This window comes from Erinaceus europaeus, chromosome 3 (genome assembly GCF_950295315.1).
Source record: "Erinaceus europaeus chromosome 3, mEriEur2.1, whole genome shotgun sequence".
Lineage (NCBI taxonomy): Eukaryota > Metazoa > Chordata > Mammalia > Eulipotyphla > Erinaceidae > Erinaceus > Erinaceus europaeus.
The window spans coordinates 47,498,958-47,515,714 of NC_080164.1; the positions used below are offsets into that span (position 1 = coordinate 47,498,958).

The 16,757-nt window shown below is 39.7% G+C and overlaps 1 protein-coding gene across 1 annotated transcript in view; it reads right to left on the reverse strand.

Annotated features, from left to right (window-relative positions):
• Positions 1–16,757, reverse strand: part of ANTXR1 (ANTXR cell adhesion molecule 1) — a 261,306-nt gene that overhangs the window by 214,204 nt on the left and 30,345 nt on the right. The window contains exons 2-3 of the mRNA XM_007521257.3: positions 8,409–8,480; positions 6,475–6,546 (exon numbers count right to left, since the gene is read on the reverse strand). Of these exons, the coding sequence (XP_007521319.1) occupies positions 6,475–6,546; positions 8,409–8,480 (144 nt within the window). The remainder of the gene's footprint in view (positions 1–6,474; positions 6,547–8,408; positions 8,481–16,757) is intronic.

Consider the following 16,757-nt stretch of genomic DNA (forward strand, 5'->3'; position numbering starts at 1 on the left):
ATCTGTGAAATGCTGATGCTACCTCTTTACCTCTTTGTATGGTCTGTTGCCAATCTGAAATTCAAAGGCCATATGATATGTAGAGGTCATATGCTTTTAGGGGATGGTTTTCTTGAAGAAGTTTGAGGGTTTGGGTTGGTGAATTGTGTACGCTTCAACTTGCTTTTAATTTAAGGCTGTACATCCTAGCAAAAGTTGTGGGAAACTGGGTAGTATAGCAACTAAGAATGTGGACATTGGTATACCCAGCGACACATCTTACTTGGGTAGTGTGCAGCTTTGTAACATGCTTGACCCAGGTTTGAGCCTGGCATCCACAGTGTTAAAGTTTTCTCTCTCTCCTTAAAAAAAAGGAAAAAAAAAACCAACACCACCATGGTTTATGCCCTTTGACATTGTTTGTATATGGCTGTGCCACCAGTTGCTTCTGTTCTCCCTGGTCTAAGCTTTTGGGAGAGTCAGCACATCAAAAACTCAGCCTGTGGTCTGTGCATTAAAAAGTCTGAGACACCCATCTTTTTATCGGCACTATTCCAGCCTTTAGGCTCATGATTAGTCAACAATTTGTTTGGCTTTATATGTTAACTTTCTTTTTAGCCACAAGGTTCCAGATGCTTCCACGATGCCAACCAGACTTCCCTGGACAGACAACCCCACCAATGTCTCCTGGAGCTCTGATTCCCCAGAACCCCACTCCACTAGGGAAAGAGAGAGGCAGACTGGGAGTACGGACCAACCAGTCAATGCCCATGTTCAACGGGGAAGCAATTACAGAAGCCAGACCTTCCACCTTCTGCAACCCACAATGACCTTGGGTCCATACTCCCAGAGGGATAAAGAATAGGAAAGCTGTCAGGGGAGGGGATAGGATATGGTGGTGGGAATTGTGTGGAGTTGTACCTCTCTTACCCTATGGTTTTGTCCCATAACTATATATAATGTAGGTAATTAATAACTGAACTCTTATAATAAGCATACAAGGTTGGTACTACTACTTGCCATTATTATAGATCAGAAAAGTACAGTAGGTTATTGGTGAACAATAAGCTATTTATAAAATAACACATAGAAACAGGCAAATTCATTTGCATTTATACAAATATATAAAGAATATTCTGTAGCTGAGAAACAAATATATACCAAAACAATGACCTTGGCATGCTTTGTAATGTAGCAGAAAAATCATAGAATTAAATGTTAAGTCTTTTGAATATAACAACAATTCTTTTGCCATTTGTATGAGAGTTAGCAGAGAGTGAAGTCTGAAAATAATTTTCCTCAGCAATAAATAAGGCCAGTGGGTTGGATAAAGCATAGTAATTCTTTGACTCACAGTTATTTGTTATCCTTCATTTACTTTCATCTTGCAAAGTCTGGAAGTAAAATTTCCAGTCAAAGATAGTAATCCAAGTTTACACATTCCGATTCCACCTTTTCTCTCCAAAATGTTATAGGAACAACTAAAGCAGCAATTTAATGTTTTCACTACTAGAAAACAGGCAAGGCACCATAAAGATGACAAATGCTTAGGGAAGAATTCTTGTAAGGAGTGGAGCTGCTAAGATTAGATTACGTGGAGGGGTGACCAGTCTGGAATCCAGCGACAAGAGCAAAATAGCCTGGTCAATATCAGTGGCAATTTTTCCCTCCAAAAGAGGAAAACTCAAAATTGTGGAACTGCAAAGGGGGCCCAATAGCCAAAACAATATTGCAAAAGGACAAGCATTGGAGGACTCTCACTTCCTAATTTTAGAACATACTACAAAGCAGTGGAAACAGTACTACTATGGACAGGCATATTGACCAGTGGAATAAAATACAGGACCTCAAACCCAAATGCTACATATATGGTAAAAATGATATCTTAACTCTCTAGGGTTCACAGTCCCCTCCAATGTGAAATATAGTCTCTCTGACTTACAAATTAAAAGGTGGCATTTTTATGAAATTCAATAAAAGCCTATGTACCCCTCAACTATGTGAACTTCTATAGTGAACTTCTATAATGATAATTTGGAGAAAAACCTCACTCACAATAGAAGCAAAAAATTTAAATACCCAGGGATACATTTAAACTGTAGGAAACTGATCTGAAGAAAATGACAAAAATCTTACTGAGGATTATAAAAGGTTATCAATAGATCCTTTAAAAATAAAGTAGATAATACCATTCTGCTAAGGTTACTCTGTACTTACTGTACAATTCAGATTGAAACCTAAGGAATATTTAGAACATAAAATAAAGTATTTGAAATGCTAAAACCATGGAAAATTTCACCTAACAGTAGAAATGAGGAAGCACTTGTTCTCCAGATGTTAAAACCAGTGAAAAGCAATATGATCTCAGCATAGAACTGTAATTAAGTCATAAGAAAAGACGATCTACATAAATGCCCAAAATTTATTTGGTCATATTGACTAGCCATTCCTGATTTCTGTTAAAGAAAGAGGTGGACTTCTTCTTTGGAATGATTTCATCTTCAAATGACAAAAAATTTTAAGTATTTCAATTAAGATAAGGAAAAGAACTATCCAGGGAGTTCTTAGAGAATTACGTGCAGTAGTTAACCCTAAAATAATAAATTCTAATGATATTTAAACTAACATCAGATCATTTACAACATAATTAATAAAACTACAAGATATGTTACTATTTCTCAATTTCTTTGCAACCCTATGAAGCTTAAGAAATCTTGGAAGAGCAACACAAATAATGCAAAGCACACGTTTAAATGAATCTAGAATCAGCATATTAGGTTCTATCATTCTGGGGACTAGAGAAATAGCTTCCTGGCTAGGGAGCCTGCCTTGCCGTGCACATGGCCCAGGTTCAGATCCTGCAACCAGAAGGGAGATGCTATGGGACCAGAGGGTCTATCATTTTCAGTAGTTATTTGACCTTAGCAAGCTAGCTAACCTCTCTGAATCTGAATCTGAATCCTTGCCTATCAAATAGTGGTAACAATGTTCAAGGTTGAGTAAGCTTATTATTGGATATTTATCCTACTAATTAATTGCAACAAAAGCCTCTAGGCAAGATAAAACAAAGAAAAAATAACCTTATGAAAAATCAGAAAATTAAAAAAAAACCCAGAAACGAACAAGAAAGCATGTTCATATTACAAAAGTAGTTAAAATATGGAGAAATAACCAATGGTGAATTTCACTTTTCCCTTCTTTTCACGTGAAGTCTTAAGCTAAGCATGGGTCTCTGGCACATGAGAAGAACTTGAGATACGGCCTAAAATACAAGGAAAGGCCCCCAATTGCTGGACCATGGGTAAGGAGGCCCCTATGGTTCAAAGAATGTGGAGGGAGGGCCCGTTCTTTAGCTTTACTATTTCTGGCTTTGCTTCAAGGGTGACCTCAGTACAGAACTGCATGTGGAGACAATAGCTGCAAGAGAAACCCCTCTTGTCCTGCTAGAGAACTTGTAAAGTGGGCTCTCAGTGGGACAGATAGTATGAGGGAGTCTTGGAAAAGAAAGAGCTGAAAAAGGAGAGCCCTGTAACTCTGTATAAAGCTGTATAACACACAAGTTCACCTCTTAGCTGTACATTTAAAGGTCAGAGTCAAGGCTACTTAGCAAAGGTTTTGAAAATGGAACTGACGGGGCTAGGGGGTTAGTGCACCGGGTTAAGTGCACCTGGAGCAAAGTGCAAGGACACGCACAAGAATCCGGGTTAGAGCCCCCGACTCCCCACCTGCAGGGGGATCGCATCACAAGTGGTGAAGCAGGTCTGCAGATGTCTGTCTTTCTCTCCTCTCTCTGTTTTCCCCTCCTCTCTCCATTCCTCTCTGTTCCGTCCAGTAACAACTGACAGCAGTGGCAACAATAATAATAACAACAACAGTGATAAGCAGCAAGGGCACAAGGGGGGAAAATGGCCTCCAGGAGCAGTGGATTTGTAGTGCAGGCACTGAGGCCCAGCAGTAACCCTGGAGGGGAAAAAAAAAGGAAATGGAACTGACATCAAAACCACCATCTACAGGAGAGCTAAAACTTGCAATCAGAATTATTATTTACTAAAGCAAATAAAGAGGGTAAAAAAACTAACATTCTCAACAGGACTTAGACATGATTCCGGAATTAAAAAAAACATAATTGTTAAATTTTATAGGTTAAAATCTAAAGTTCCTAGACATATAGAACACTTAGAAAATGTAGCCAATTCTCAAGGAGACCATAATTAAGGTATCAGTCCTGAGATGTTGGAATTACCAATAAAGCCTTTAGCAAACTATTTATGGCTGTTTGATGCATATTTAGCCTATATCAAATGTTAACTTCCTGCAAAAATGGAGTCTCTAGCTTCTCTTTGGCATAAGATATGAAGAATGGGTGAGAGAGGTACTTTCTCTGAAAAAAGTCTTCTCTGCATAAAAGCCACCTGCATATCAGATTTCAGGCTCAGGGGAAAAACAAACAAACAAAAAACTAGTATAGTCACAGGCCCTTTGGAATATAACTAAAATAGTCCTGCTAGCTATCTACTAAACGGAGACACCCCCCCCCCCCCACACACACACACACACACACAAACTCTTCATCTGCACTACTCCAGCCTTTAGGTCCATGATTGGTCAACAACTTGTTTGACTTTATATGGCTTTATATGTTAAGTCTCTTTTCAGCCACCAGGTTCCAGATGCTACCATGATGCCAACCAGACTTTCCTGGACAGACAACCCACCAATGTGTCCTGGAGCCTCGCTTCCTCAGAGCCCTGACCCACTAGGGAAAGAGAGAGACAGGCTGGGAGTATGGATCGATCTGCCAACATCCATATTCAATGGGGAAGCAATTACAGAAGCCAGACCTTCCACCTTCTGCATCCCACAATGACCTTTTCACTTTTTTAAATGACCATCATTAGGGCTTTACAACTCTGGGACAACATTTTTGGATTGAAATAAAGGGTGAGGGGCGGCTGGCGAGCCATAACACACCAAGTTAAGCGCACATGGTGCAAAGGACAAGGACCGGCACAAGGATCCCAGTTAGAGCCCCTGGCTCCCCAACTGTAGGGGGGGTCACTTCTTTGCAATCAGTGAAGCAGGTCTGCAGGTACCTATCTTTCTCCCCCCCCCTCTGTCTTCCCCTCTCTCAATTTCTTTCTGTCCCATCAAATAATAACAACAGCAGCAACACCAACAACTATAACAGTAACAACAAGGGGTAAAAAATGGCCTTCAGGAGCAGTGGATTCGTAGTGCAGGCATGGAGCCCCAGCGATAACCCTGGAGGCACAAAGAAAGAAAGAGAGAGAGAAAGAGGGAGAGAGGGAAAGAGAGAGAGAGAGAAAGAGAGATTGAGAGAAAGAGAGTGTGAGAGAGAGAGAAAGGGAGAGTGTGAAAGGTATCACAGCACTGAAACTCCCCACAATGAGGTGGAGGCTGGGTCATGCACATGGCAAAGCAGGCACCCACGCAAGTGGACTCTCCTGTTGTCATAGTGCTGTTCTCATTTTTAGAAGAGGAATGATATAGAATAAAATCTCCTTGCTCTCCTCCATACTTGTCTTCTTTCTTTCCAACTTTCTAAACAATATACAGTGTCATTAACGCAGGAAAGCTGTCTCTTCCACTTCCCATCTACTATCCTAACTATGAATAAATGACATATATTGATGGTGTTCATTTTCAAGAGGTTGAACAGCAAATAACATTTCTGTTACAGTTGTTTTAACTTGTCCTTTTAAGCCAGCAACAAGTTTCTGCCCCTGGTCCAAAATTCTTTTTTGCTTTGTAGTATCATAAATTCTTCTTTTTTACTCCTTTCCTTGGTAAGTATATATAATAATATTTCAGTTATTTCTCTCACAATGAACTTACTAGTCTCTGAAGCCTTAATATGTGAAATAAATGTAATTTAAATGAAAGAACATATAGTCTCTCAAATTTGGTTTGCTAGTTTTTTGCTCCAAGTAAAGAAACAGTCATCAAAATCAAATTCAAGATTTGCCTTAATGTGAGTTACTCATTTAAAATTCCACCTACACAAGTCTTTATGATATAAGCTAGTTGATGGGTTAATGTATAAAAGAGAAAACTGAGGGAGTCAGGCAGTAGAGCAGTTAAGCGCACATGGAGCAAAGCGCAAGGACCGGCGAAAGCATCCTGGTTCAAGCCCTTGGCTCCCCACCTGCAAGGGAGTTGCTTCACAAGCGGTGGAGCAGGTGTGCAGGTATCTATCTTTCTCTCTCCCGGTCTTCCCCTCCTCTCTCCATTTCTCTCTGTCCTATCTAACAATAACAACATCAATAATGACAACATCAATAACAACAACAATAATAACTACAACGACAGTAAAAATAACAAGGGCAACAAAAGAGAAAATAAATTTTAAAAAATTTAAAAAAAAAGAGAAAATTGAAATAACTACCAGGTCAAAGATAGGAACGAAGGTAACGATGTCAGAACTATTCAAGAAAAGATAAGCGTTTTAATGGCACATGTGAGGAGCATTCATACCTGTCTTCTGTCAGCTTCATTAAAGTTGTTCCTCGAGTTGAAAAAACAATGAAGGACATTCTTAACTGTGGGCTGAAAAGGAAAGAAAATCCTTTTAGGGTGCGTAGAAATAGACTGTGGAATGTCACTCTCTTCCACGTTTCTCACCTGTTCTTCCCTTTACATCACAACTTCCAGAAATAAGGACCTACTACCCAGAGGAGGTCTCCATAACTGGAGGTTTAAGTATTTAGGCAGCAGCAGACTTGAAGTCATGGATCAAAGACTTGCTTTGTCTTCCTGGAAGCTGCTTCTGGTTTGATATAGTTGCTTAGTGACTATCGAACACATGCAAGCAAACAAATTCATAACTGACCCCATACTGTATGAGAAAGAATGTCCTCAGAAGAGTACTGCTCTGCATGGTGTCTATGAAAACTGGGGTCCTTTTCTAACTAGTGAGTGTCTATACTTACTGGAGAGTAGGAATGTTAAGAGACCATGTTTACAATGACTGTGTTCAGAGCTACATTGTCTTAGAAGTGATATTAAGGGAGTCAGGTGGTAGCGCAACAGGTTAAGCGCACATGGCACAAAGCGCAAGGACCGGCATAAGGATCCTGCTTCCAGCCCCCGGCTCCCCACCTACAGGGGAGTCATTTCACAGGCGGTGAAGCAGGTCTGCAGGTATCTATCTTTCTCTTCCCCTCCTCTATCCATTTCTCTCTGTCCTATCCACGAATGCTGACACCAATAACAACAATAATAATAACTACAACAATAAAACAAGGACAACAAAAGGGACTAAATAAATAAATATTTAAAAAAGAAGTGATATTAACCAGCCACCAGGTTCCAGATGCCATCAGGATGCTGGCCATGCTTCCCTGGACTGAAGACCCCACCAATGCGTGCTGGAGCTCCGCTTCCCCAGAGACCCATCCTACTAGGAAAAGAGAGAGGCAGACTGGGAGTATGGACTGACCAGTCAACGCCCATGTTCAGCGGGGAAGCAATTACAGAAGCCAGACCTCCCACCTTCTGCAACCCACAACGACCCTTGGTCCATACTCCCAGAGGGATAGAGAATGGAAAAGCTATTGGGGAGGGGATGGGATATAGAGATTGGGTGGTGGGAATTATGTGGGGTTGTACCCCCCCATCCTATGATTTTGTTAATGTCTCCTTTCTTAAATAAATAAATAAATAAAACTTATGGGGGGAAAAGAAAAAAAAAGAAGTGATATTAAACATGTTGACATTCAACTTGATAGGACACATAGGTAGGTTTGCCCAGCACTGACGGAGAGCTAACAGAATGTGAGACTCTTAGTGCTAAAACCAGGAAACTTCTGGGGGAAGTAGGATGAGGTGATTGATCACCTTACATCTGACATAACCTATATATGAAGAAGCTATAATGAATGAACTGCCCCAGCATGATTTACTGTGGAAGAAAATGGTAAAGTTCTTCAACAAGGATATATTGTTTGATGACTGGGTAGTGGCATACCTGATTGAGTTCACACATTACAGTGCACAAGGACCAAGGTTCAAGGACCCTGTCCTCACCTGCAAGTGTAAAACTTCACAAGTGGTAAGTGCTGCAGGTGTCTCTCTCCCTACCTTCTCCCTCTCCTCTCAATTTCTCTGTCTTTATCAAAAAGTGAATAAATAAATATCTTCAATATGCTTAAATTAATTTTAAAGAATATATTATACAAGAAGGGAAGAAATTTAAAATGGCTGTTATTATCAAATTGGGTTTCTTTTGAGACTACAAGACCAATTTACTCTATTATGTGGCAAAGACTGAAACAAAGTAAAACCTTAGGCAGGTTCAAGATCTGAGAGCCTAACTTTGTCAAAAAGTATGATCAGAGTTGATAATCACTAGTAAACTAGCAAATATAACTAGTTTTACTCATGGCAGAAAAATATCAACTGTTTCTCACCTGATGAATTTGTGAGCCAGCTGTTCCACAAAATAATAAATTTCATTCCAGTGGTGCAGCACACTTCCTGATCTAGAGAAACAAGAGCATATATTGCTTAAACACTTGTTCATCTGTTATAGCTTTGTAGTATTTCTTTTTCACATACTATATTATACATTCAACCTGTCCATTAATTGGACACATTATTGAAAACTTTATAAATGATTTACATGGGTAGCTGGATACAGTGTTAGAGCTATTAATTTTTTTAAAGAACTCCTCATTCCATTTCTGACTCTTTTTCAACACCACTCCACACACACACACACACACACACACACACACACACACACACGTACATGCACATGCACACGCACTCATACTTATACTCAACCAATGCAACAAGTTAAAAACCACGTTTAAACAGATTCATGAATTAGTTACAAGTCTTATATTTTGTTTTGTGCAAAAGTGATTTAACTATTCTAGGTTGCTATATAATGTTATTTTGTTCATTTAGATTGAGAGAAACATACAGAGAGGGAGAGGCACCATAGCAACATAGCACCTGAACCTGCCATGTGTTGCTGGGGCTCAAACCTGGGCCACATAAGTAGCAAGGCAGTGTAAATTAGCTCTCCAATTCTAGTTTCAGATCTTTAAGAGAAAGTTATTTTTGTGTTACTTAAATTATTTTTGATTAGGAAATAAAATCTAAATTCCAAACTAGATGGCTAAAGATGGACAAAATAAAAAATCTCCTTAAAAAGATAATGTCATTGGTGAACATAGATATAAAAATCTCTAAATAAACTCTTTCAGGAAAATGAATCCAGTGTACACGAGTCAATCCAAGAAAGTGTAATTAGTGGATTGAAAAGTACTGAGAGAGGGCCCTCATAACACACCAAATACAATGGTTAAGCCAAAAAGAAACATTAGATAAATGAACTAGGATAAAAGTTCTGATAAAAGCCTCCAAAAGTTAGGGATACATAAGAATGAAGACAACATCTACATACTAATTGATGCAATAGTTACAGGAGTGAGGAAAGTTTGTGAAAGTAATATCATCAGAAATAGGAAAAAAAACAAATGAGTCTCCAAAAGAAAACACTAATTATCTCATGGTAATCAGAGATCTGAAAGCTGAAATAGCTGATCTAAGAGCACAACTAGATGAACAAGCTAATACAGTTATCAGTACAGGGTAAAAAATAGTTGGGAGACAGAAAATAGAAAGGAGAGATAACTGAACAAGTGGCAGAAATAACTGAATAAGAGGCAGAAAACAGAATTAGCAAGATCAAGGATGAATTTGAGAAAACTAAGATGGTAAGAGATCTCAAAAAGACTAAGAGATATTGAAAGCAACAACAGAGACATATGGGATGACTTCAAAAGAAATAATATTCACATTATTGGCTTAGCAAAGGAAGAAAAAAGGAAGGGAAAGAAAGCACTTTTCAGGAAATAGAAAAAAACCTAACCAAAGAAGAGAAAGACTTGTATACTAAAAATTATGAGTCACTACTCAAAGAAATAGAAAAAGACACAAAGAAGTTGGAAGGCATTCCATATTCATGGGTTGGAAGAATTAACATCATTAAAATGAATATACTACCCAGAGCCATACACAAATTTAATGCAATCCCCATCAAGATTCTATTCAATTTTTTTAAGAGAATAAAACAAAAGCTTACAAATGCTTATCTGGAACGATAAAAGACCTAGAGTTGCCAAAAGAATCTTGAGAAGAGTAGAACTGGAGGCATCACACTCCCAGATCTCAGATTGTATAATAGAGCCATTGTCATCAAAACTGCTTGGTACTGGAACATAAATAGACACACTGACCAGTGGAATAGAATTGAAAACTCAGAAGTAAGCCCTCACACCTATTAACATCTAATCTTTGACAAAGGTGCCCAGACTATTAAATGGGGAGAATCTCTTCAACAAATGGTGTTGCAAAATTGGGTTGAAACATGCAGAAGAATGAAATTGAACAACTGTATTTCACCAAACACAAAAGTAAATTCCAAGTGGATCAAGGACTTGGATGTGAGACCAGAAACTATCAAATACTTAGAGGAAAGTATTGGCAGAACGCTTTTCCATCTAAATTTTATAGGCATCTTCAATGATATGAATCTAGTTATGAAGAAGGCTAAAATGAAAATAAACCAATGGGACTACATGGCATTAAAAAGCTTCTGAACAACAAAAGAAACCACCACTCAAACAAAGAGAACTCCCACAGATTGGGGAAGATCTTTACATGGCATACATCAGACAAGGGGCTAATAACCAAAATATATAAAGAGCTCACCAAACTCAGCAACAAGAAAACAAATGACCCCATCCAAAAATGGGGAGACGATATAAACACAACATTCACCACAGAAAAGATCCCAAAGTACCATAAACATATGAAGAAATGCTCCAAGTCACTGATTTCCAGAGAAAAGCAAATCAAGACAACGATGAGGTGCCACTTCACTCCTGTGAGAATGTCATACATTAGAAAGGATAGTAACAACATGCTGGAGAGGTTGTGGGGACAAAGGAATCCTCCTGCACTGCTGGTAAAATTGGAATTGGTACAACCCCTGTGGAAAGCAGTCTGGAGAACTCCCAGACGGCTAGAAATAGACTTACCCTCTGACCCTGCAATTCCTCTCCTGGGGATAAATCCTAAGGAACCCATCACATTCATCCAAAAGATTTGTGTATACTCATGTTCATAGCACTGTTCAACACTGGCCGCCAGCTATTGACCAATTTCTCTCCTCTCCATGTGTTACAAACTCCTTGAGAGGCTGCTTCTGTCACGTATTTCTCCTCTTACAGAGAAATTCCTATCACCCACCCAAGCTGGTTTACGCACAGGAAGATCTACCTGCGAACAAGCCCTGGCCCTCTCAACTTACATTGAAAATGGTTTCCAGAAGAATTTAAAGACGGGTGCTGTCTTTGTTGATCTCACAGCAGCCTATGACACGGTCTGGCACCGTGGTCTCCTAGTCAAGATCTCAAGATGCCTGCCTCCATGGGGGGCCAACACTATATCGTTTCTTCTCCAAAACAGAAGATTCCGGGTGCATCTGGGTGACAAGTCTAGCAGATGGAGACTTGTCTCAAGTGGCCTCCCCCAGGGCTCTGTTCTGGCTCCTACGCTATTTAATATTTACATCAATGACCTCCCAGAAACTTCTTCAAGGAAGTTCATCTACACTGATGACATCTGCTGTGCAACTCAGGCATCCAAGTTCGACATCCTCGAGGAAACACTCACGAAAGACATGTCTCTGATATCTGATTACTGTAAAAAATGGCGACTAATCCCTAGCACTGCAAAAACGGTATCATCTGTTTTCCATCTACACCATGCCTCGGCCTCGCGTGAGCTTAATGTGCAGCTTGGCGATACGAGAATACGGCATGAAGCCCAGCCAGTCTATCTTGGCGTTACTCTCGATCGCACCCTGTCATTTCACAAACATCTCATAAAAACTGCAGCAAAGGTGGGCGCGAGGAATAACATCATTGCAAGACTGGCCAGCTCTTCATGGGGCGCGAGCGCTTCCACACTACGATCATCATCTCTGGCATTATGCTATTCCACTGCAGAATACTGTGCCCCAGTATGGTTCCGTAGCCCCCATGTCCCCTTGGTCGATTCCAAATTATATTCCTCCATGAAGATAATTTCTGGAACCATCCATTCCACCCCGGTTCCATGGCTGCCGGTTCTTAGCAACATCACCCCGCCAGATATTTGTCGGGATGCGGCATCATCTAAGTTCATTTCCCACGTCTACGCTTGACCGAACCTGCCAATATATGCGGATATCTTCGCCCACCCTGTCCAACGCTTGACGTCTCGTCATCCAATCTGGTCCCCTACGCCTACACTGAACTTCTCTGTTCCAGACTCTCGGAAACAGAGTTGGCAGTCAGCTGAGGTAAAGAACAAACACCTCATCACAGACCCCTGCAAGCGTCAACCCGGCTTTGACCTAGCATGTTATGATTGGGCCCTCCTCAATTGCTATTGAACAGGCCATGGCCGGTGCACCGCTATGTTCCATCGCTGGGGAGCCAGAGACGACCCAAACTGCCCCTGCGGCTACAGACAGACTATGACCCATATAGTCAACGACTGCCACCTCTCCAGATTCAAAGGAGGTCTCGAAACTTTACATCAGGCTCAACCTGACGCTGTTGACTGGCTACGGAAGAAGGGCAAATGCTAGAAGAAGAATGTTCATAGCAGCACAATTTGTAATAGGCAAAACCTGGAAGCAACCCAGGTGTCCAACAACAGATGAGTGACTGAGTAAGTTGTGGTCTATATACACAATGCAGTACTAGTCAGCTATTAAAAATGGTGATTTCACCATTTTCAGCCCATCTTGGATGGAACTTGAAGAAATGATGTTAAGTGAAAGAAGTCAGAAACAGAAGGATGAATATGGGATGATCTCACTCATAGACAGAAGTTGAAAAATAATATCAGAAGGGAAAATACTAAGCAGAACTTGGACTGGAGTTGGTTTATTGCACCAAAGTAAAAAACTCTGTGGTGGTCGGGGAGGGGGTGCAGGGAGAGTTCAGGTCCTAGAACATGATGGCAGAGGAGGACCTATGGGGGTTATATTGTTATGTGGAAAACTAGGAAAGTTTATGCATGTACAAACTATTGTATTTTACTCTTGACTGTAAACCATTAATTCCCTAATAAATTAAAAACAAACAAACAAACAAACTGGTAGGTATGAGGTGGTTTCTATCTGTCATCCTTTGTCCTAGTATCTAGTTGATACAGAGGTTTCAAGCCCCTTTTGGGATTTTCTGCCTTGGTTTCATAAGTATAAATATCAGCAAAATTGGGAATTCAACTCGCCTCCCCAAAATTCTGCTTGTACAAGTTCCACAATGTTCTGTGTTTGAGGATTCATCTAATACACTTGATTGCACTCAAAATCAGACTTGGCTTTGAGAAAGGCTGCCTAGATCATGGAGAGGAACACCAATCTTTAGTACAAATTCCACAAGAAGTAACAGTCTGGGAAAGCTTATTTTTGTTCTTCTCTGCCCTCTCTAGTATTTAGAATATGAAAATAAATTAAGAAATTTTTGTGACATGTATTCACTGTGTGTCCCCAGGGAGGACTGTGCATGGAAATTGACACTGGCTTCCACCTACAGTTTAATTACTTCCAAGGGTTTTATATGCAAAATTCAGGAACAAAATACATGAATCTTATTGTGATTTGTTTTCTGAAATATGTAATGTTGATGAGTTTGGAAACTTCCCCATAGGGTTAAGCTCCTTGGAAAACAAAGGCTCTTTCCTAGACACAAATGCAACCAGAATCAAAAGGAATATCATGAGTCAATTGTGTTTTGTGCATGCATTAGAGTTAAAATCAAAGCGGAGCGAGAGAGATAAGAGTTTGATTATTACCTTTTTAATTTGGGGAGAGTGGAGTTGTTCCAAGAATGGAAACAACAAAACTGTTAGTCTCTGCTTTTCCTTAGCTACACTCAGCTGAAGTCACTAATGTCCTCGATGACCCACCCAGTTCCCCAGTTCATTGTAGAAAGGTGTAGGAATCTCACATGCACTGACTGTGGTTTTTAGTTAGATATGATGTCAAAAGTCCCAAACTAATTTGCCCTTTCCCCAGCTTTTTCCATAGACTTCTTTCCTGTACCTTCACTGTCTGGGCCCCTAAACCAGCCCAAGGATTCAGTTCTAATATTACTACTGACCTGTGTCATGGTCAAACTTCTTTGTGCTCAGAAAGCTTGACCTCAACTCCTACATCTCTCCCCACTTCTTTGGATACCACTTCAGATAAAACCAATACAGAGCACTGCATTTTGCGTATAGGGTTACCCGCCAGTTCCTGTGTATTATTGAGATCCAGCCCTGGATAGTCTAGCCCAGCCCAGCCCAGCCCAGTGACTTATGAAAAATTCCCCTTTAGTCAATTTACCCATGGCTGTGGAAAAATAACTTTGAAGTTGTAGATTTCAACTGACTAGTAATTTGGGAAATCAGTTTATACTGGCTTCTGCCATCATTTTTGTAAAAACTGAATAGAATGCAATAGCATCAGTGTATGTTTGTTGCATACTGTAATAGAATGCTACTAGAATTTTGGTTAATTAAGGGAAAGTATTGCATAATATAGCATCAAGATGTAAGTTGTATTTTTTCCTTGAAGTTCATAATCAAGAAGATAATATAAAAATATATCTACTAATTCACCTTTTGCAACAAATACAAATAGCAATGCATATACAAAACATACATACCAGGAAAAACCTAAAAACATTGTTCTGGTATCAACTACTGGCACCTCTAGTACAAATTCAACACTAAATTGTTGTTGTTAACAAAACCAATAATTGGCTAGTTTTATGTAAGGTATTTCTCACAATTAAAATTCAAACCTATCAAGATCAGATAAATGAGACTCAAGAGGCACAGCTACAACCATGAGACAAGAAAGGCACTGCTGCGACTAGGACAGGCTTCACAAGCACGCCACCAGGACACAAAAAAACAGCCCCACCCTAATACACAGACTTGTGAGTGAAGGAAGAGAAAAGAAGGGCAAAATCCAAAAAACAAATTAAAATTTTTTGCATTTAATTAAGATTTCCAGTTTGGAAGTAAGTTGTTTCTTCTCATTATACACTGACACCTCTGCAGCCAGCAGGAGGGCTTTTTTTATATATAAGCAAAGAAACTTTAAAATATCTTATCTAACTATGAGATTCATTTACTTTTTATTCATGAAAGAGAGAAAAGACCACTGTTCAGTTCTGACTTACAGTGGTGATAAAGATTGAACTGAGTGGTGCAAAGCACAAGGACTGGCGTAAGGATCCAGGTTCCAGCCCCTGGCTCCCCACCTGCAGGAGGTCGCTTTATAAGCAGTGAAACAGGTCTGCAGGAGTCTTTCTCTCCCCCTCTCTGTTTTCCCTTCCTCTCTCCATTTCTCTCTGTCCTATCCAACAAGAGTGACAGCAGCAACAACAACAATGATAAACAACAAGGGCAACAAAAAAAGGGAAAACAAATATCCTCTAGGAGCAGTGGATTCATAGTGCTGACACTGAGCCCCAGTGATAACCCTGGAGGCAAAACAAACAAACAAACAAACAAATAGATTGAACTGAGGACCTCTGTGACCTCAGGTATGAAAGTTACTGCTTTACTAACTCCCAGGACCTATTGCTCTTATTTTTTGTGAATCTTTTGTAGTTCCTAAGAGTAGGCTTTCTGGGTTAATATTTATAAAGCTTTGTAAGGCCCCTGATGGCTATGACAAAATTGCCTCCTAGAAATGCAAGACAATTTATTCTTGAGGTCACTCACACCAGCAGCTTGGTGGTGGACACGAGTTCAAACTTATTTTTCCACTTACTAGTGTGACATTTAAACAGGTTTTGCTTTCCTACACTTCAGCTTCTCTTTCTATGCATTGGAATCAATAGTGCCTATTTCCTGAGGATTGTTTGTAGAATTAATGTTTGCAAATTGTATAGCATCATTTCATACAAGACTAGCTCTTCTTGAAACAGCTGTTAAGTTTCAAAAACGGAAATGAATTTTCAGTATTGCTTTTATCTGGATATGTTTAACTATAACCATAACATTTTCATATTGGCTGTTCATTTGACTTTGTTTTATTGGTTGGCAATCAGGACCAGTATATAGTTTGTAGAACCCAGTGCAAAATCAAAATGCAGGGCCTCCTGTTTAGAACGTATCAAGAATTTTAAAATGGTGACAGCAAAGCATTAATATAAGCTAAAGTACAGCACTAGTGATCCAAGGGCTTCCATGCCCATGAAGCTGACCCAGTGTCGTTCCTCTTTGTCCTTTTACTTTTGGGGTGCAAATGTTTTCTTAGTCCAGGAATCAGCAAGCTTTTTATTCTGGAGAGAGTCATGCATTACATATTTTAGGATCTAAGGGCTAGATGGTCTCCCCTGCAACTCCTCAACTCTGCTGTTGCAACATAAAGACAGTTATTGATAGTACAAGAACAAAATGAGTGTGGTCATGCTACAATAAAACTTTATTTACAAAAAAAAACAGGCTGCAGGCTATGGTTTGCTAACCTCTTTCAAAGGACAACCACTTTCAGTCTTTCTCAAGACAGGATAATATGAAAATCGATAGGTTTTTTTTTGATGATTGCTGAAATTACAATGTACTTCACTATTCATTTCCTGTTACTGCTGAGTATGTAGATTGGAAAAATTGTGCCTTGGGACATATATGGAGGCAATTTTTTGTGACTTAATAAATATTTCATGGGCATTTGAAAGGAAAGTTTA